The 21,938-nt window shown below is 40.6% G+C and overlaps 1 protein-coding gene across 1 annotated transcript in view; it reads left to right on the top strand.

Moving 5' to 3' along the window:
- Nucleotides 1–21,938, top strand: part of EXT2 (exostosin glycosyltransferase 2) — a 135,103-nt gene that overhangs the window by 102,448 nt on the left and 10,717 nt on the right. Inside the window, exons 10-12 of the mRNA XM_075927527.2 lie at nt 977–1,143; nt 18,150–18,293; nt 20,968–21,096. Coding sequence (XP_075783642.1) covers nt 977–1,143; nt 18,150–18,293; nt 20,968–21,096 — 440 coding nt within the window. The remainder of the gene's footprint in view (nt 1–976; nt 1,144–18,149; nt 18,294–20,967; nt 21,097–21,938) is intronic.

Genomic DNA, 21,938 nt, shown 5'->3' on the forward strand with positions numbered 1-21,938 from the left:
AATGTCATCTGCAAACTTGCTGAGGGTGCAATACATCCCCTCATCCAGGTCATTAATAAAGATGTTGAACAAAACTGGTTTAGATTGAACATTAGGAGAAACTTACTGTCAGGGTGGTTAAGCCTTGGAATAAATTACTTAGGGAAGTCATGGAATCTCCATCATTGGCGATTTTTAAGAGCAGATTAGACAAACACTTGTCAGGATTGGGCTGTTGTTTGGTCTTGAAGGGTACTAGATGGTCTCTTGAGATCTCTTCCAGTTTTATGATTCTGTTACTAGGTTAAACATTGTGTATAATTTGTCATATGGTAATAGGGTGCCTTACTTTCTATCTCACTTTCAGTGGTGGAAATCTCAAAATGTACTTGTAGAATTCTTTTTATATATATATATATATATATATTGGTTTAATCCTAATACTTGAGATTTTTCAGAAGAAAAAAACCCCATAAATTAATTTTCTCGTATTTGATCATTCAATCTGTACCCATTAATGGCAATGAACGTTTTAGCTATCTCTGTTTTTCTCTGATGTATTTTAGCATTTAGTTGTATTTGGAGTTGTAAACAGTAAACTTCCCCTTCAAATTCTTTATGATCAGAGCAGATTCTGGTATGGCTCACTACTTTCTGTCTCCCTCAATTCTTCATCTTAAAGTGTTGCATGATTCTGCTTTGTTCTATTTAACAGTTCCAAAATACCACACCACTGGCAGCTGCTTCTCAGTAATAGGCCTAGTAACCCCAGTTTATATATGTTTGTAAAGATCTTATGTTTCCACAGTGCAATTAACAGGTTACCTCTGTTGTTGGTGTATTTGCCTAGTTGAAAATAAGAAATTAATCGAACATCCAAAACCTTTTGTGAGGGGTTAGAATATGGAGGGCAAAATGAAGCTGAGGATGGGATGCAGTCTTAATAAGAATAAAAATCTAATGATGAATTCTTTCTCTCTTTAATGTTTCTCTTCAGACTCTCTGTGGCCAAAGATTCGGGTTCCACTGAAAGTTGTGAAGACCACAGAAAACAAGCTTAGTAACCGCTTCTTCCCCTATGATGAGATTGAAACGGAGGCAGTATTGGCCATTGATGATGATATCATCATGTTGACCTCAGATGAACTGCAGTTTGGTTATGAGGTAAAAGGCTTGCTTGTTTCTTTTCTGTGTTATGCTATTTGCCTAACACTCTGTGAGTATCACATGGGGAAAAGGCCAGATGATCAGCTGGTATAAGTATTAATAGCTCCATGGACTTCAGTGAATCTGTCAATTTATACCCACTGAGGGTCTGCCCTAAAAAAAATTGGGGGCTCATGCATTTGAAAAGCTATTTAGCTATGGTAAATTCCTAGCCAAGCATCAACGACTTGTAAACGGCCTATCGCTGCTACAGCATCCAAGATATTCTGTATATATTAGAAGAAATCCATGGTAGGTGAATGGGTTCTATAGCTTTTCAGTTTCAGTAGCTTCTATTATTTTTGTGTTTTTTCTAAAATATTTTTAGCAGCTACGCACCTTCAAATATAGTAATGATTCTCAATAAGCATAACACCTGGGGTATTCTAACAAATGGGAATTAGATAGAATGGAAAATTCTCTGTTTATCTGTCTCTTGGATCAGTTGCCAGCAGTTTTGCCACTGGGATAGTTCTTATTTTCATCTCCTATGAAGGAAGTGCAAGATCCAGAAGTTAAGGACTGAGAACAGGAATGGTCTCCTGAAGGGAAAGTGCGTTAGCACTAGTGTGGCAGAACAAAAAGGACGATTGATATGATCTGTCAAAGGGAAGATGCACAATACACAGGTTGAAAGTTGTGAGGACACAGTGACTGCTGTTACAGTGATGGTGCCAATAAATTGAAAAATAGTGTCCAAATCAACTATCCATGGCATTACAATGAAGGTGAAAATTTCAACCTGAGTTATCTGTCAAAATGACCACACATTTAAAAGGAAGTAGTCAATTTCACTTCTGAAATTTAGGTTTTTTAAAAACAGGTTGAAATTTATCTTACGGCATTTATTTTCATCTTCCTTTTTTTATATTTGGGTATATGATACAATATGTAGAATCTGACATACTATAACACCTGTGTACAAACAATAATTCTCTGTTATGGAAGGAGAAGACTTTTTTTGTTGTAAAATCTAGTATTAGTATAAATATAGATTCAATTTAAAGTTTCTTTTAAAACCATGTCAGAAAACATTTTTGTTTTGTTTTTTGTTTTTTAATGTATGTAAGTACATTTACATTTTGCTGCAGAATGGGGAAGCAAAACAAAATTACACTCGGCTTAATGCATAAGAACTGGACCTTGAAACTGAGTTAATTTCATTGCCCAAACAGAGTGAAATAGCAAAATCAAACAGCATAAAAGACTGGAAAGTAAAATAATGTTGCTGTCTGTATGCTGTTACTAATCTAACCTTCTAACATAGGATTTAGTCAAGATTTATTTAAGTTATACATCCTTTTAATGTGAATCCTCTACAACTGAAAGAAATTTTTAGCCAGTTACCAGTTTTGGATTCAAGAAGTTGTTTGTCACAAATTAGATATGCTAACTTAAACAATAACAATTTTTAAATGTAGTGGAGACAAGAGTGTCACTTGTCTCCATGGGGAAATGTATCCCTTGAGAGAGTAAGGGTTACACATTGGTAAGTGAGACATGAAAGGAGAACAAAAAGACAATTGTGTTTCTTTATATCCTGGTTGGTCTTTTCTATACTACTTTTTCCCCTTGATGTTTCCTCCCCATTGCTAATGACAGTTCATTTCCATCATAAGAAACTGCTAGCCCAAGCATTTTAAATACCATACTCGATAGAACTGTACTGAAAAGGGCTAGATAACAAGGTGGTGATATCACTGGCAGCCATCAGTACCTTTTCTAGGTTTGTGCATCTACTCTTGCTGCGAGCTGTGGGGCTGAATTCGTGAAAAAATTTACAGGAGAAAAAATGTCATGTTAACAGAGCTTCTAACTGGTACCTCTGATACCAGTTTAATTCTCATGTCACCATAACTCTGTCTCAAACTGAAACAAAAATAAATTCAAGAGAACCTAAGTTCCTTAGTTCCAAAATGAGCCTTTAGTACTAATAGTGCAAAGTTCTGAGGGCTTCTTTTTAAAGACTCTAACTGCAGGTCGCAACTACAAGTGATTTTGGGTTGTATTTCAGCAAGAAATCATGAGAATCAAAAATAAGGAGTGCACATATTCTAAGATGTAATGCACTGCATTTTGCCAAAAGATTTCCCAAGAGAATAATAATCTTTTTAATATGAAGGCATAAGTGACTTAACATCTATGAAGTGCTCTTTTATATCAAGTGTTAAGTAAATGACTTTCTTAAGTTTATATAGGAAACACTTTAAAAACAACAAATACCGTAAAATCTCGAGTATAATGTGCACTTTTTCCCCTGGTTTTTTAGGGTCAAAGCTGGGGTGCGCATTATACATAGAGTTTCTGTTAAAGTTTTTAACTCATCCTTCCCTCTGCACAGAAACTTTCCACCTGCAACGCGGCGCCCCCTCAGGCTCCTGGACAAGGCGAGGAGCCGGCGGTGTTGCCAGACTGCAGCACCCTGGCTCACTGCCTGCCCGTTCTCGGCGTGGCACATGGGCAGGGGGCCCCCACAGCAGGCACGAACTCAGTGCGGCACGAGCTGAGCTGGGTAGGGGGCTCCCGTGGTAGGCACGAGCTGAGCTGGGCAGGGGGCCTCCGCGGCAGGCACAAGCTCAGCCAGGTTCCTGGACAAGGTGAGGAGCACCCTGGCTCGCTGCCTTCCCAGTCTCAGCGCGTGACAACTGAGGGGGGGGGAGAAGGGGCCCCGCGGCAGGCACGAGCTCAGTGCAGCGCACAGGCAGCTGCGGGGGGGAGGGGAGCAGGGAGCAGGTTTCAAACTCTGCTGCCGGCTCCCCGGTCCTGCACGCGTGTTTCCCGGGCGAGCCTGCAGGTGGGAGCAGCCCTTTCCTTCCTATATTTGCTGTAAAATCGCGAGCGTAATGGGGATGCACATTATATATAGGAGTTCACTTTTTTCCAGGATTCTGATGCTGAAAAGGTAGGTACGCGTTATACATAAGTGTGCATTATACTCGTGATTTTACGGTAGTCCAGTTTTCGCTTACAGACAACTCCATAACCTGAAACAGATTTTTTCCAGTAACCATGTATGACGTAGTGGGGGTGCTGACTTCTCTGTAACCCAGGGTTCCTCTGTGCTGTGATGTGCGATTCCCACTGACTCACCCACATGTGTATTGGTCCAGACACCTAGTCCCAGCATGAGCAGATAACACTGCTCTTCCCAGGGGGAGAGAAGAAGGGAGGCGGAGACGAACACCTGGCTGAAGGGCAGAGTCTGGGAGCAAGGCAGTTCCTGGATGGGAAACATGAAGAGAACAAACTAAGCTAAGGGTGAGGGGGCAATGGACCTCCTAACTCAAGGGGTCTGAGGAATCCTGGCCCTGACTCCTGTAGCCACATCACGTTTATGCTGTGCTGTATCCTGGAGAAGCAATAAACCCTCTCTATTCTACTGGCTGGCGGAGTCTGTTCTGTCTGCTACGGGGGTATAGGATCGGGGGGTGGGTCCCCGTTGCACCGTCACACCATGCAACACACCTTCATCGTAAGTGTCCAGGAACACACCCCTGCAATCAGCCCTAGTGCCAACTCTGCGCACACATCTACACAAGCGATTTCATCACTGGATCCAACCATATCAGCCACCAAATCAGAGGCTCATTTAACTGCACATCCACTAATGTGATCTATGCCATCAAATGCCAGCAATGTCCCACTGCAATGTATATTTACCAAACTGGACAGTATCTATGGGAAAGAATTAATGGACCCAAATCAGATATCCTTAAAGGCAACACACAAAAACCTGTTGGAGAGCACTTTAATCTTCCTGGACGCTCATTAATGGATCTCCAAGTCACTTTTTTATTTCGGACCAATTCCACAAGCCAAACACACAGAGAAGGGTTGGAATTTAACTTCATTCAGAAGTTTAATTCTCATGCAAATGGTATGAATCATGATATTGGATGGCTTGCACATTATCACCCAACCAGATAATGATGGTGCTAACGGTTCTTGATGTCTATGTCCAATCTGGTGTTGGTCATCTTTCTTTTCAAGTGCAGAAAAAATGGTTCTTATCAGCCTCTTGTAACTATTTAGTCTTTAAGGTGCTACTAGACTATTTGTTGTTGTTTAAGTCTTTCCTGTTACAGATTAACTTGGCTACCCCTCTGAAGCTTTCAAGTTTATACAGTTATTCAGTATTTGTAACTCCCCATCAGCTCTAACCATTAGGACACATTATCTAATTCAGGGCTTATCTGCATGGAGACCTAGTGAACGGCAAACTCTAGCCTGTTGTGTGCTGCCATGTTTGAAATAGCATGTCAAAGCATACTACAGAATTTCTAGCAAATGTTAGGTGACTTAGTGTGTGACAGGCTAGTGTACTGTAGATTTATACTTGGCTTGCTATACTGTCATTTTCCGTGTAGCAAAACCCTTATTTGCCTGCTGGAGGTCAGTTGATTGGAGTCCAGGACTGATTGGGTAAGAGTTTGCATGAGTGAATTTAGCTGTTTGGATACAGAATTACTTTGCTAGATGTATTTTGTAGACCTCTAGTTTTAACTGTAAAATCATTCTAGTTTAATAAGCTGCCATACAGACAGAATAGTAAAATACCTTATTAAACATGTAACTTAAGAAAATTCAAGATTACTTTGTATCCATATATTTTTAGATTAGTAGGTTTTTTAAATGCTGAATCAAACAAAAGTATGGCAACTTATTTTACCTATACAATTTTCCCTCGTAAGGCAAGCGAGTGATACTGTTCCTGTCTCCAGCCCAGAAATCAGGGACTACAGATTGATCTTCTCTGGCTTTGAGTGTCTTTGACTTGCTTGACAGCCTGAACTGGCTACCAGATGTTTAAATTGTCCTCAGCCTGTGATAATTTATTTATCTGTTTATGTATTTTTACCAGGAAAGTATCTCTTGAGTTCTTGACTCATTTGCAGCAGGAATCCAGAGGGAACAGTAGCAGCATATAATGTTACAAGAAAGTTTTCTTTTAAAAGTATGTCTGCTTCTGCTTCAGTCACAAAAACCATTTGGAAACGTGACAGTTAGTTAGTTTTTTCACTTCTATCGTCATCTTTGAGACGCTATTTTAAACATGTGGCAAAACCTTTCTGTCACACAGACTTATGTGGATATATAGAGTAGATCTTTAAAAAACCAAAAATAAAACTTAAAACAAAAAAAAGCACAACTTTGATCTCCATACAGTTTGTCATAAAAAAATATAGTAACACTCAGTGTCAGACATTTTTTTTACTTGTTAAGTGAACTGTTACTGTTCAGTGATTTATTACATAATGTAAAAACTGTACCAGCACACAGAAAAATAGTACTTTGCTGCTGTTTATAAGGAGGTGTAGGAATACCTAGAATATTATAAATTAAAATAGGATATTTATAGGAACCTGCATGACAGAATTTCACCAAAGTATGTAGAGGTACTGACAAACTAAACTACTAACCAGACAGTGGCAACTTTTCTAACCATTCATTAGCCTCTACTATTTTCATTTCAGGGCAGATTAATAAAGAAGTCAAGAAATTAAGTGCATTCAGATTATCATATGTTTTTAGAAAAATATTATAGGAAATCCATTGGCTTATCCTTAATCTTTTTTGAAGGGACTTGGAGCCTTCTCTCTAGGATTTCATGGTTTTGTTGTGAGGTGTCAAGGCAAGGTGTTTAAACTTTCTGTGCCTCTGATTTGTCCATCTGTAAAACAGGGATAATAGTTTTCAGACATGGATTTTGGGAAGCATTTTTAATAAATATTTAGCACTTCACAACTTCAATGTGCTATATGAGCATTCATTCAAGTAATGAACATAATATGGAATTACTTTTTTCCTTCAGGCTATTTTTACTCTGAAGCATTTCAGAATACACATTTTTCATATGAAACTAGGAAGAAGAATAGACCATACTTGGTTAGAATTATAAACATTTTGCCTCCTGTTAGATGCCACCTCATGGGACTTTTCTAAAATAACTCCGCTGGATCTATACCAATCCAGAGATTTTGTGGAGGTTAAAAATTGTTTTCCAAATTGGAATAATAGAAGGCATTGGTTCTGTTTGTCTGGGATTCTTATTTATGTTCAACAGCAACACTGGTGAGAAAAGACAGCATATGGCGTGAGGGAGAAAGACATAGAGCCCTGATTTATTGCATTTTCCTCAATCCATGTAGGATAACAACATTTCATTTTTACAGGACTACAATTTTTCTTTTCGTCTTCTAAAATGACTTTTTTCTGATACTAATTCTAAAATAGATCAGAAAACTCTTATTTTGGTACATCTATTGCTAATATCTTTTTTACAATAGCATCTTTCATCTATTGTGCTCTATAAGCTGAAATCACTTGAGCCACCTCTGGGATGGACTATGGCAGCTGTTTATATATTGCACACCAACATTGTAGACTAGGTTGGACCAAAAAGTAGAGCACAATATATCTAAATGAAACCATAGAGGGCACTTTAGTTAGGCATAGTGTAAATACTCATTTTGGACAATGTAATTAATATCCTGTTCATGTGTAAAATGCCTTAAGTTTTAATAAAGCCAGATTGTCAAAACTTCTGTTTGAAATTTCATCTGCAAACTATACAAAGGCAAAAGAAAGATAAGAATATTAGAATAGAATAGAATAGAATAGAATAGAATAGAATAGAATAGAATAGAATAGAATAGAACTAGAAGGAACCTCGAGAGATCAAGTCTAGTCCCCTGCCCTCATAGCTGGACCAAGCACCATCTAGATCATCTCTGATAGATGTCTATCCAACTACTATGGCTCCATCAGGAACTCTTTAATGTCTTGAAAATCAAAAGGGAATCCTACAAAAAGTGGAAACATGGACCGATTGCTAAAGAGAAGTACAAAAGAATATACAAATACAAAAAAATATGAATTACAAGTAGCAAGGGATATAATAGGCAATAAGAAGTGGCCAGCCCAGCTCAGCACCGGGTCGGTGCCCAACCTGGTCCTGCTATCAAAGTCCAGCCTTACACCATGGTCAGCTCACAATTTGGCACCACAATTGGCTCTGGCACTGCAGTTAGCACCTCTAGCACTATGTTTGGCACTCAGCCTGGAAGCACAGATGGGATAGCTATAATCCAGTCAGTGCCTGTTGTGGAGGTCACCTGGGAATTGGAAGGTCAGGAAGACCTAGAGCTGGGGCAACTATGAAAGTCTCATTCACCTCCTTACTGGCCATGGACAATAGGGCCCATCAGGAGCTACTAAGGAAATTTTGCCAAATTTGGACCTACAAGCCAAGGAGGTTGAGATCTTGACCCTATGGGCAATATTCTCACCCCAGAAGGATCCTCCAGAGTGGCATTGCCTTTTATTAAGATAGTTTGCACCACTAAGACCTTATGGCAGATGTCTGCCTCCCACTGTCGGAGGGAATGTTTTGTACCCTCTAAGTGCCATGTACTTTTTCATGCACCTACAGACAGGAACATTGGTTGTGGATGGGGGGAATGCAAAGGAGAGGCAGGGGCCCCACTCCTAAATCAGGGGAGGCTGAAAATCTGGTCCTCTTTGGCTTTAAGTTCTATTCAGTGAGGGGACTTCATCTGAGAATTGCAGACCAGCAAGTGAACCGTTGCCGTTATAATTTTAATTCTTGGGCCTTCTTCGGAAAATTCTGCACAGAGTTTGCAGCTTTTCTGGAGGAGAGAAAGATCATATCCAGGACTTTTCTCGAAGCCACGTTAGACACTGCGGACTCAGCAATTCACACAATGTCCACAGGGATTGTAATGCATAGAAATTTCTGATTGCAGGTCTTAGGCCTTCTGCTGGGAGGTCCAGCATACCATTCAAGACCTGCCTTTTGATGGCTGGGAGCTTTTTCCAGAGCAAACTGATTCCAGGCTCCATAGCCTGAAGGACACTAGGGCAACTTTAAAGTCATTATGCCTTCATACACAGGCCCTGAAAGGAAAGCCTAAGCCACAGCCTCTGCCCCATTATTACTTATCCCTTCAGATGGAGGACTACAAACAGGCAGGGTAACCACAGATGTAGGTGGAGACTGCCAAACTCCTCCAATAGTCGGGAGCAGAGTGCGTCTCGGCAGCCCTTGGCTCCAAAAAGAACTTTGGAAAGTGAACTCGAGGATGCACCAGTGTCAATCCCAGATTCTTCCCCTATGTTTGGCAACCAGTTATCCCTCTTCTACTGGGCTTGGATCCAGATTCCCTCAGATTGCTGGTTTTAAGCATGGTGGAACTGGATAGTCCCTCCAATTTTCCACCCTTTTATCCTACATCCCTCTTCAGGGACTCCTCTAATGAGCAATTTCATCTACAGGAGGGGCAGTTGCTCCTGCACTTAGGAGCAGTGGAGGAGGAGGTCCTTCCAGAGTTTAGGGGTCTGGGTTTCTGTTCCTCATATTTCCTAATTCTCAAGGTGAAGAATGGGATTGGGACTAGTTTAGATCTATGCAACCTCAGCCCATTGATGAGGAAGCTGAGGTATAGTGCCCCTAGCAGCTATCCTACCTTCACTGAATCTGGGTGACTGGTACTCCATCCTCATTGGAAAGACACATATTTTCATATTGCCATAATCCCATCCCACAGGAGGTTTCATCAATTTGAGTTGAGAGATGCACTACCAGTTCACAGTCCGCCCTTTTGTCCTATTGGCAGCCCACCTTGTGATTACAAAATGTGTGACCATTGTGGCAGCCTTTCTGTCACTGAGCGGTGTTTAGGTGTACCCCTACCTGGACAATTGGCTCATCAAGGACAGATCATGGGCCCAAGTTGAAGACCATGTGAGACTGGTGTGCTGCACATTTCTCAGACGAGGCTTGATTCTAAATGTAGCAAAGTCATTTCTCATTCCATCTCAGAGGATAGAGATTATAGGGGCTCAGGAGGCCAGGGCTTACCTTCCTCAGGCTCAGCTTCATACCATGTGTGCACTGATACAAAACCTTATAGCTTTCCCCACTACTGTAGCTTTCCCCACTACTGTCTTGCGCTCCTTGGTCACATGTCAGCCCACACACATACGTGGTGCAGTATACCAGATTTCATCTGCACTCTTACAGATTGAGTTGGGATCGGCTAGACATGGTGGCCACTCTCACTTCTCAGGTCACTATGGTAGTGTCCCCTTTTTGCATCATAACAGACACTCGTCCTGGTTACAGGTGTGTCCGCAATGGGCTGCAGGGCTCCCTTGGGTGGTCTCAGGATGCAAGGTCTTTGGTCACCTGCAGAGTTTCCAATGCATATCAATGTCAAGGAGCTGCAGACAGTGCAATCCTGGCTGCCAGATGTTCTGCACCCACTGTCATGGCTCCTTTCCCACTCTGGCATGATAAATGCAGAAGTGGGGGCCAGCAAGTGTACCCCAAAGCCTTATCTACTAGGCTTTGGTATAAAACTTCCCCCAAAATCTTAAAAACCTAGATTTTGGAAATAAAACTTCCGCTGCCATCACCCAAATATTAATAATGAGATTAGGGGAAAGATAATTTGGGAAATCTCACCCCTATTATAAATATTAGGACATACAAGTAACCAATGCCAGGTTAATAAAAAGAAAAGAGAACTTTTATTATTACAACAATATTCCTGTTGCAAGCATAAGGATCAGATGGAAAAGTAACAAAATATACTCATGGAGGAATTACACCATGGGCTAGCACTTAGTTAAAAATAAAAGCCAAACATCTCTTAAGCAGTGCCAGATATCAGATCCCATACCCAACCCTTAAAACAATAAAGCCTAACGAAACTACCTAAACTTTACCCTACTTACAGAAAGTGAAGAATTGTTTCTTGGAGACAGAGAGACATGCTTGTCCCTCCCTGTAGCTGCAGAGGACTCACCCAGAGAGACAAAGGAGGGAAAAAAACAAATTCCTTTGTCCCAGTTTGAAAGTCCTACCTACATTCCTATTGGTCACTCCACCTGGCTAGGTGTAGTTAACTCCTTAATCCCCAGGCTGCTGTCTAACCCTCATAATCATGACACCCAGGGCAAATGTCTGTTACCATTAAAATACAAAACCACAGCAATGTTTATATAAAACAAACAGGGTGTGATGCTCACTACTCTTCTCTGTGTCATGAAGCCCTCAAGCTGTAGCACTTCTGCATCGCTCATGAAATACACCTGGAGGCCTCAAATCTGTCTAGTGCTCCGAATGTGCTGACCGAGCAGCTCCATCAGTCCTTTCAATACCATGAGTGATCTCTTCACCCCAATATTGCCAGCTACGTTTTCCAGAGGTGGGGGTTATCTCTAGATAGACCTTTTTATAGTGCACCAAAACAGGATGTGCCAGTACTTCTGTTCCTTCTTGAGTCACAAGTTGAGCTCTCTGGCTCATGCCTTCCTCATCTCATGGAAGGACATCCTTTTGTATGTGTTCCTGCCATTCACCCTCATCCACAAGGTCCTGCTCAAAATTAATCAAGACAAGGTATCAGTAATCCTTGTAGCTCCAGTGTGGCCCAAGCAGCACTGATTCACCACATTACCTAACCTGTCAGTGAACACTCTGCTGCCTCTGTCCCTGGTTCTGGACTTGCTCATTCAGGACCATGGTCATCTCTAACATACCAACCTGGAGTCCTCTCATCTCATAACTTGAATGCTCCGGGGTTGATTCCATTGGAACTAGTATGCTGAAGAGTGGTCCGAGACATCCTCTTAGGTAGGAGAAAGCCCTCCACTCGAGCTACATATCTCACCAAGTGGAAGAGACTGGAGAACAAAAGTTGAATTCAAAATGATAGTGACAAATTGGTTTTAGGTCAACAAGATGAAACAGTAAACACAAGTGAAAAGGATTACACCTGTGAAGGAAAAAAAATCAAAAGCACAACTACAAAATGAGGAATAACTGGCTATGCAGTAGTACTGCTAAAAAGGAGCTGACTACTAATGGATCAGGAATTGGAGTCATCGGTGTGATGCAGTTGTGAAAAAAGCTAATATTCTGTGGTATCTTAACAGGAATTTTACGTGTGACATGTGGGACATACTCTACTTACCACTGGCAAGGCTTCAGCTGGAGAACTAGAATACTTTGTCCAGTTCTGGATGCTACTCTTATGGGAAAATGTGGACAAATTGAAAAGCAACAAACATGACGAAAGTTTTAGAAAACTTGACTTACAAGGAATGGTTTAAAAAACTGGACATGTTTAGTCTTAAGAAAAGGAGACTGAGCAGGTGCCTGATAAGTCTTCAAATACAGTAAGGGCTGTTATGAAGAGCATCATAATCAACAGTTCTCTATGTTCACTGAAGGTAGGACTAGAAGTAATTATTTAGGTTTATTAGGAAAATCTTTCCAAATATAAGGGTGTTTAAGAATTGGAATAGGCTTCCAAAGGATATTGTGAAATCCTCTCATTGCAAGTTTTTGAACAATGGGTTGGATAAATTCCTGTCCGGGACTGTGTAGGTATTTCTTGGTCCTACCTTATCTCAGTGGGCTGGATAATCTCTCAAGGGAAATTCCAGCCCTACATTTCTATGTTTTTATGAAAGGTTGCATGTCCAAAAGCATTCATACGCCAACATGCTAAAACATTGGAACAGCACTGACTAGTGATATGAGTACTAACTACTGAATTGTCAGCACTTAAATCTCTCTCATCTAAGTCCAGCCCTCTTTATCTTTAGAGCAATGTTAAGATCACAAGACCATGTCAAGGATTCCTAATAGATTGGTACATTACTACTAACCCTCAAATAAGAAAGGACTGTAATCTGAAATCTTATTCTTAGTATTCGAGTATAAGATGTTGCGAAATCTCCCATATAAACAGAAGCTGGATGTATTAACTTGGCTGTGGAAGTACTTGTATTGATTTGAGTTATGAATTGAAGGTAGCTATCTGGAATCCTTCCAAGAACAGCCAACAAATGAACTACTGATTAACATTAGGAAATAGCCAACATTTCCATTGATTTCACTAGCAGTAGTTTAAAAAGCATTCTTTGTTTCAAACAACTGGGTTATATATTTTAACTGCAATAAGCTGTCAGTTTCCAGAGACCAGAAGGCTAGCAGTGAGTCCTGCATTGGTACTTTTAGAAGATTGTGTATGCCACCATCCATTAAAACTGGTTTTTACTGTCGAATGGGACTTTAGAAATCTCTCACTGAAGAAGCAGAAAAGCTGAAAGGAATATGAACCAATCTTTCCTGTGCTACAAAGGGCAGTGTAGTCTCTTGGGAAGCAGTAGTTGAGTTTAATCCTTCCTTTGGTTGCTTTCAATATGCATGTCATTCTTTGTACAGGGGTTCTTAGCTGTGTGTGTTACAAATCGGTGTTCTTTCAAATCCTTTTCAGAGCATCAATAGCTATGTTGTGGTGCAATTTGACATCTGGAGGACTGATATTTTAATAGTAGGGTTTTTTAAATTTAAATTGTAATTAAAAATGTAAGTCATGGGAAAGCTGTAATAGAAGTCCAGAGAGAAAGTGTAAGCTATACATTTGTTCTGCTGGGCATTAATATTTGGAACCTATGTTATAAAGAAACAGTGCAAGGTAATTTAAGCCTTTGTTGGGTTCTTTGGCAGTTGTACAGTTCCTTATCAGATGATAATACCCAGTTATGATGACAAACTTGAGTGATTCCTCTTTCTTTAGAGCTATAAAGCTTCCAGAGAAATGTTTTGTATGTAGTAGCCTACTAATAGAGTGCTCTTGTACATAAGTACTTGGACACAACTGAAAACATGCCTTGTGTTTACAGAGAAAGGGAGTGTATTATTATCATTATCATTATTTTGGGTTGGAAGAGCTCTCGGGAGATCATCTAGGCCAACCTCCAACAGGACCAACCCCAACTAAATCATTCCACGGCTTGGTCAAGCCTGTCCTTAAAAAAGCTCTAAGGATGGATATTTCACCACCTCTCTACACAACCCATTACAGTGCTTCAGCACCCTCCTATTGAAGTAGTTTTTCCTAATATCCAACCTACACCTCCCCCATTATAACTTGAGATCATTGCTCCTCATTCTGTCATTTGTCACAACTGAGAATAAGCCTCCCTCTATCCTCTTTGGAACTCCCTTTCAGGTAGTTGAAGGCTGCTATCAAATCCCCCCTCACTCTTCTGTAGATTAAATAAGTCTAGTTCCCTCAGCTTCTCCTCATAAATCATGTGTCTCAGTCCCCTAATCATTTTTGTTGCTTTCTGTGGAACTCTCACCAGTTTGTCCACATTCTTTTTGTAGCGAGAGGCCCAAAACTGGACACAGTATTCCAAATGTGGCCTGCCCAGTGCTGAATAAAGGAGAATAATCACTTCCTTCAATCTCCTGGCAACGTTCCTATTAATGCTGCCCAATATCACTTTAGCCTTCTTGGCAACAAGGGCACACTGTTGACTCTCATCCAGCTTCTCATATACTGTAATTCCCAGATCCTTTTCTGCAGAACTGCTGCTTAGCCAGTCGGTCTCCAGCCTATAGCAGTGTATTGGATCTTTCTGCCTAAAGTATAGGACTCTGCACTTGTCCTTGTTGAACCTCATCAGATTTCTTTTGGGCCAATTCTCTAACTTGTCTAGGTCAGTCTGGATCAATTCCCTACCATCTACCTTATTTACCTCTCCCCCCATCTTTGTGTCACTTGTGAATTTGCTGAGCCTAGAATCCATCCCATCATTCAGGTTATTAATGCAGATGTTGAACAAAAGTGGCCCCAGAATCAACTGCTGGGGCACTCTGCATTGCTCCTGGTTCCAACTTGATATTGAGCCATTGATCACTACCTGTTGAGCCTGACAATCTAGCTAGTTTTCTGTCCACTTAATAGTCCATTCATCCAACACATACTTCTTTTCCTTGCTGGCAAGAAAAGCTTTGCTTAAGTTCAAGCAGATCACATCCACTGTTCACCTATATCCACAAAGCCATTTATCTTGTCAAAGCATGCAATTAGGTTGGTCGGACGTGACTTGCTTTTGGTGAATCCATGTTGACTGTTCTTGATCACGTGATTTTTCCAGAGACTGAGATGAGGCTGACCCTGTCTGTAGTTTCCTGGATCCGCCCCCTTCCCTTTTTCAAAGATGGACACTACGTTTACCTTTGTTCAATCAATTGGGGTCTCCCCCAGTCTCCATGAGTTTTCAAAGATAATGGGCAGTGGCTCTGTAATTACATAAGCCAACACTCTCAACACCCTCGGATGCAATTGATCCAGCCCTATGGACTTTTGAATGTCCAACTTTTCTAAATAGTCCTTAATATGTTCTTTAATTACTGAGGACTGCTCACTTCCTTGCCATACTGTGCTGCTCAGTGCACCAGTTTGGTAGTTGACCTTGTCTATGAAGACCTAGGCAAAAAATCATGGAGTACTTCAGCTTTTTCCACATATTTTGTCACTAGGTTGCCTTCCCCATTCAGTAAGGGTTCTATACTTTCTCTGATCTTCCTCTTGTTGCTAACATAATTGCAATTAAGGTGCAAGTCAGAGTTAGAAGATCTGAGTTTCATTCCTGGTTTCTGTGAGAGTCTTGGCAAAAATTGGAATAAACTTCCTCCTAGGCAGCAGCTTTCAAATTGTGCATCCGGATCCCAACATGAGTTATGATATTGTTTTAATGGGATTGCCAGGACTGGCATTAGACTTGCTGGAGTCTGGGGCCAAAGCCAGAGCCTCCCCTCCCGAGGCTGAAGCTTAAGGGCTTCAGTCCCATGTTCTAGGGCTCAGGCTTTGGCAGCAGCCCTTGATATCAGAGCTTGGGTTACAGTCCTCTTGCCTGAGGCTGAGGCTCTTTGGCTTTGGCGTTGCCCTCCCTCCCCCTTGCCTGGAGCTGAAGCTCTTGGGCTTCAACGTTGGTTTCAGTCCTGGGTAGCAGGGATGATGTTCTTGGGCTTCAGCTTTGCCGCCCCCTCCCCAACCTGAGGCTAGGCCAAATCAAGCTTTGGTTAGCCCTCAAGGAACTGTGTAGTAATTTTGTCAGAAGGGAGTTGTAGTGCAATGAAGTTTGATAACTCCTGTCCTAGGGGGAATTCTGAAATTCTGTTAATTGTTGCTTGTAAAATGTTTGGAGATTATCGAATGGAAAGCAATATAGAAATGTTAAATAGTAGAAATGTATCTACAGTAGAAGCTTGTAATAATGCCAAGACAGATGAAGAACTAATACTGACTTATCTTATCTTACTTACACTTTTGGAATACTTCAGTGTTTTTTTTTTTAGTCCAAGACATGTAGATAAAAGGCATTTGCATGTAAGAGATGCCCGACTAAGGGAATTGCAGACAAATTGCACAATGTGGATTTCAGTAGACTAGAACTCTTGATAACTGTTTTGTTGTGAATCTAGCTTTATGGTTGAATGAAGATGGAATGCTCATGGAATGAAGATGAGGCAGTTGAAGGGAATGCCTTGTTGATGAATAGTAAGAGTGAAACCTTGATGTGGGAGCTTTAGTTTGTGGGCACACTACTAGTGTGAATAAGAAACATTTGTGGCCTTCTGCTGTATTTCAAGATTTAATAGTCAGGCACACTCTATTCCTCCAACTGAGTCTGACACTAAGATTTAAAAAAAGCTGTAAAAGTAAAATTAGTAGCACAAAATAAATGTTACCCTCATTACTGGCAAATAGAAAATCCTATATATTTTGCTAGTAGTTGCTCCTAGTAAATAATTTAAACGCCATATCCGTTTTCCCCTCCTGGGAAATTGTCCATTGTTTAATGTGGCCAGCATCGTGTAGAACAGGGGCTGCATTAATGATGCCCTATTCCTGTTTTTGCCCACTTGTGTTTGATCCTGTAGTCAGCTGCAGAGTAATGTATGAAGTGACAAGGATGGTATCTTGATTGTATCCAGCTGCCTGGAACAAGTCAAGGGCAAAGATGCCTGTCATGTAGCAATAGCTTCACCAAAGCACCCATTAAAGAATATAAAGAAATATAACATGTAGCTTTTGAACATGACCCTGTTAAAGTAAAGGGGCTTATTAGACCCAAAGTCACTCCTGAAAGCAGATTAGGTTGTAGCCATAACCAACATGAATAAAGTTCCATTTTAACCATACTTGGCTTTTAAACAAGTTAACTCTTTTTGAGCAGAGCAGCTGTTTCTTTTAATAAGAAAACTAGTTTTCCTTTCTTCTTGCATTTATCAAAGAGCCACACCCGCACTTAGAAATGCAGGGTTCTTCTAAAACAAACTCAGAATAAAATAGTTAGTTATTTGTATTTCCTTCTCAGATATTCATTATTTCAGAGTTTTTCAACAGAAGCTTCTTCCGGCATGGTGAATTTTATTGTCACAGATGCTCAAAATAAAGTCCCAGAATAAATTGAGTAGCAGCCGTAGGCTCTTCAAAGTAGGGAAGATGAAACTGTTTGGGATCATTTGAGGGAGAATGTGGGAGTTTGGAATAAATGAGAGGAAATGAATGGAAAGAAATAGGTTGAGTCAGAAGAAGCTTCGTAATGGAGAAATGTGTTAGTTTGTGTTATAAGTTTCTAAGAGAAATGATAGAAGCCTCTTGGGCCATTTAAAAGTAGACAAGATAAAACAGTAGAAAATTAAGAGCAATCCTTCAATGACCCAACAGAGAAGGAATCTACTTGCTGTTTTCTATCACTAGCTTCTGAATCTAACTCTTAATTTGGAGAATTTGCAGTGATGGGAATATGTGTAATAAATGTAAGTTATTAGCTATACTTTTGTTCAGAGCTATAAAATCTCATCAGAAGATTTTTGTTTACGAAGAAAGATGGACAAAGCAAAGTGTGGGGACTGACCAGCTTACACAACACAATTTTCTATACATATACTATGTATTTTGCCAAGATCTAAATGCCAGGTATGCTCAAGTGCTTGAGTACTTTCCCTGTGATAGTTGTTGGAGGGAACACCTATAATTGTAACTCTAAGTAGCTTCCCTGAATTGTTTCTGTTGAGTTTGGTCACTGTTTGCGCCAATGCTGGCATTAACACCTGTTACTTTCTGCAGGTTTGGCGGGAGTTTCCTGATAGGCTGGTTGGGTATCCAGGACGCCTGCATCTGTGGGACCATGAGATGAACAAATGGAAGTATGAGTCAGAGTGGACCAATGAAGTCTCCATGGTGCTTACTGGAGCAGCTTTTTACCACAAGGTAAAAGTGATTTCCAAGATAAATAGGAAGTGTGTGCGCTATGCAATGAGCTATAATATGACATGCTATTTCATGTCAGACTAACATATCTGATCATTTTTTTATGTGAGAATTTAAGTCTTTATTGTTCTGGCTTTTTGGTCATTTACTGCAGATGTCATTGCAAAAAATGGTATAATGTTGAAGGCCAAAAAAGGGTGTGGGTATGTGGAAGGGGGCTAAATAGCAAAAAAATGAAAAATCATTGTTTTGGGTTTTTTTATATTATGACAGAGCCCTTATTGAAGTAGGTATTGGATCAATATATAGAAAGACACGGTCCCTACTTTGAAGAGCCTTCAACTTAATATACAACTTTTGGGAAACATCTGACTTATATTTGAACTTTCAAATGTCTTTTTAAACCTCCAACCCTCTCTGGCAAGATTACGCTAATTATGGCAAAGCAGTTCTTTTTGGAAAATATGTTCCTCTATTTAGGCATCTAAATGAAGTGGCTAGGTTTTCAGAAGGGCTCAGAACCCAGGAGTGTCCTTTGAGAACAAACTGGGTTCATTTGAAAATCTGTCTTTAATGTTTGACTCCTTTCCCTCCTTATTGTCTTTTTGTCAGTGATGGCCTCCCTATACCTTTTTTGTGAAGGTGCACAATCTCACATGGAGCATTCTTAGAAAGTGCGAAGGTGCAGGCACTCTAAAAGTGAGCAAGGTGCCTTGAGGTGCAGAAGAACAGAGTTCCCTCTAACATTTTCTATCCTTGGGCAGGTTGAATTTTCTTTTGGACGGGTTGAAATTTATGTGAATCACCAATATTGAGGTAGTATGTGGACTTGCACCACCAATACAAACAAAACACACACACGCACTTTAAGTAGTCCATATGTGTGGAAGAAAATATATTAAAACAAGACACCTGTGGCTAGTTGCTGTGAGGTACGCTTAGTGACTACAAAGGTAGGGAATTAGCTTTCTTTCACTTCCTTCCACTGTGAGGAAGAGTGGAAGCCCCAAAACAAATTGGCACATCGCTTCAGGGTTTATGGATAGATGCATATTTCAAAGAGCTTGCAAATAAGGTTTCATCCTACAAAACTAGCATCACACCTAGTACTTTCTACTTCTGACTCATAAGAGTCAGAACTCTACCACATAGCAAAGATCTGGCCTTAATGCACCATGTATTAATTAGTAATACAGAATTTTTAAAAAAATCGTTTAAGTTCAGAGTTTTAGATATCTGCAACACTCACTCCAAAAAACGTTGTTAACCTTTTTTCTTTCTTGTTTTAAGCCATTAACACCTATGTAAAAGTTGTTTGAAATGTAATGCAAATGTCCTAGTGGCGCGCACACCTCCTTATGCTTACTGCTGTCCTTCCCGCCTCCCCCCACCACTCCCTCCAACTCAGTCAGACAGCAAGGACTGCAGCAAGTGATTCTGGACTCCCCAAACTTAACTGCCTCCACCTCATTGAACAGATGCCATCCCCCACCCACTCCCTCTTTTCCCTATCTACCCCGTGCAGTCAGTCCCTTACCTCCCCCTTCCTAACCTACGAGGGTTGAAGAGATTGCTGGGTTTCTGCCTCTGTCTTTCTCTCTCCTTGGGCAGATGGGAATCTCCAAACTCCCCCTTCCCCTGACTTGCCCCCACACCAATTAACAGGGCTCGGCAAATAATGCAATCTACTCGACTGTGGCGAGTAGATTGCAACCCAGAAGAACCGGGTTTGGGCGATCTGTGCATGCACAGAATGATCTGCGCATGCGCAGATTGCCGGACAACGTGACTGGCGAGCGGGGCTCACCGCAGTTTGGCGAGCCCTGCCAATTAATTGCTCCCTCCCTCTCTTCCCCTAGACACTTATTACCACCTTATCTCACCTGCTTATGTTCTCTGGGTGCTCTTCAGTTCAAGCATCAGAGCTCCATTCAGCTGCTCCTTATCTAGATGCTCTGCAGCTGAGCTTCCTGCCTGTGTGGGAGCTTTGAACCTCTGAGCGGGGCTCAGAAAATAGCTGTGCAGTTGTGCAGCTTAGAGGGAAATTAGCAGAAGATTATTCAATAATATACCATATTAAAATATAAAAGGAAGAGGGTATTTTTGTCCACATCTGAAGCTCTGTTGTTTGGGGGTTCATTTCATGAGGCTATGGTTACAAAAATCAGTTGCAGACCTTCCTCAAGCTATATTCTCCAACTCTTGCTATAGAAACAACTATTATGCCTGTAACTGTTTCCACTGTATTTTGAAAAAAAAAATAGCTCATTTGTGAACTTATAGAAAAACACAATTAAGTAGTGTATCTTTGTAGGATGTGTTATTGCAACAGTGAATATAGGATTGCAATTAAAGCTTTAGAAGAAGAAAAGCAAATGCAGAAATATTTCCTTTTCTGTGTTTGTGTTAAAGGCAAAGGAGGACTAGTTGCTAGGCACAAAGACTAAAACTGTGAATGTGTGAAAGGAAGCAGCATCCCTTTCATTTTTATGGTAAAATGTCACAGACACAGCTCCAACCACTAGACTGCGAAGAGCAGAGTTTGCTTACATTCCATTTCTTAGTTGTTTACTGTTCCCAATGACTGGAATATTTTGCAGGCAGTCCGTCACTGTAAGAGTATTTAAAGTTGCATTCTCCTTCCTCCCTTTTCCTTTGTCATTCTGTCCTGCAGTATTTTAACTACCTGTACACCTACAAAATGCCTGGAGACATCAAAAACTGGGTGGATGCCCACATGAATTGTGAAGATATCGCCATGAATTTTCTAGTGGCAAACGTTACTGGCAAAGCAGTTATTAAGGTCTGATTTTCAACAGTTCTTATCTTGAATATCTCTATATTGCAGAAATGTGACAAATTTATATGAGAGTTTATTTCAGAGGGCTTTATTCTCTTTTTTCTTCTCATTTACTTCTAGAATGATTTTCCATTTCCCTTTCATGGTAGGCATAGCCCAGTCCATTGAGACTAGTAAACCTAGGGAACACAGGATTGACTTGTGATCATTGTAGCTGCCTACGCAGAGAGGATAGGTTAAATTCTATTAAAAATTGTTTTTTGAGATTACTGTGGGATGGTGGGGAGGGATCTCCTGGCACGGTGTCTCATAACTGGCAACAGCTGATTTATTGCAATGTTAATTGCAAGAATGTTAATTGCAAGATCAGTTTTAAATGAACTTTTTATCCCTGAATTAATTTCCTGACATATTTCGACATGTTTTCAGGTTTGGAATTCACTCTGTACGTTCATTTCAAAGTGTGTCAACTTGGAATGAGATTTAGAGGCTGCCAGGCATTACTTCAATTAGCAAGGTCCGTTTTCCCACCTGTCTATCATCATTTACTAGGACTGGTGGCTGTGTTTCCTAGAAAAGTCTTTAGAAGATAAAGTATCTGTTTTTGCTGAAAAAGTTTTTGAGCTGTGCAAGGGCACTGTAGAGAAATTTGGCACCTCAACGCAATTGGGTGAGTCTTGCAGAGTTTGCCAGTCAGCTATTAACTCAAGTAAGCAAAAGACCGTCTGTTGGATTAAGGTTACGGTGAAGTATGGGAAGCTATATTTCATCACTGTTATGGCTGCAAGAACAAATGGTGTTTATACAGGGACCTTGGCAGTGAGAAAACAGTCATTAAACAGGAA

Source organism: Pelodiscus sinensis, chromosome 5 (assembly GCF_052426305.1).
Source record: "Pelodiscus sinensis isolate ZL-2025 chromosome 5, ASM5242630v1, whole genome shotgun sequence".
Classification (NCBI taxonomy): Eukaryota; Metazoa; Chordata; order Testudines; family Trionychidae; genus Pelodiscus; species Pelodiscus sinensis.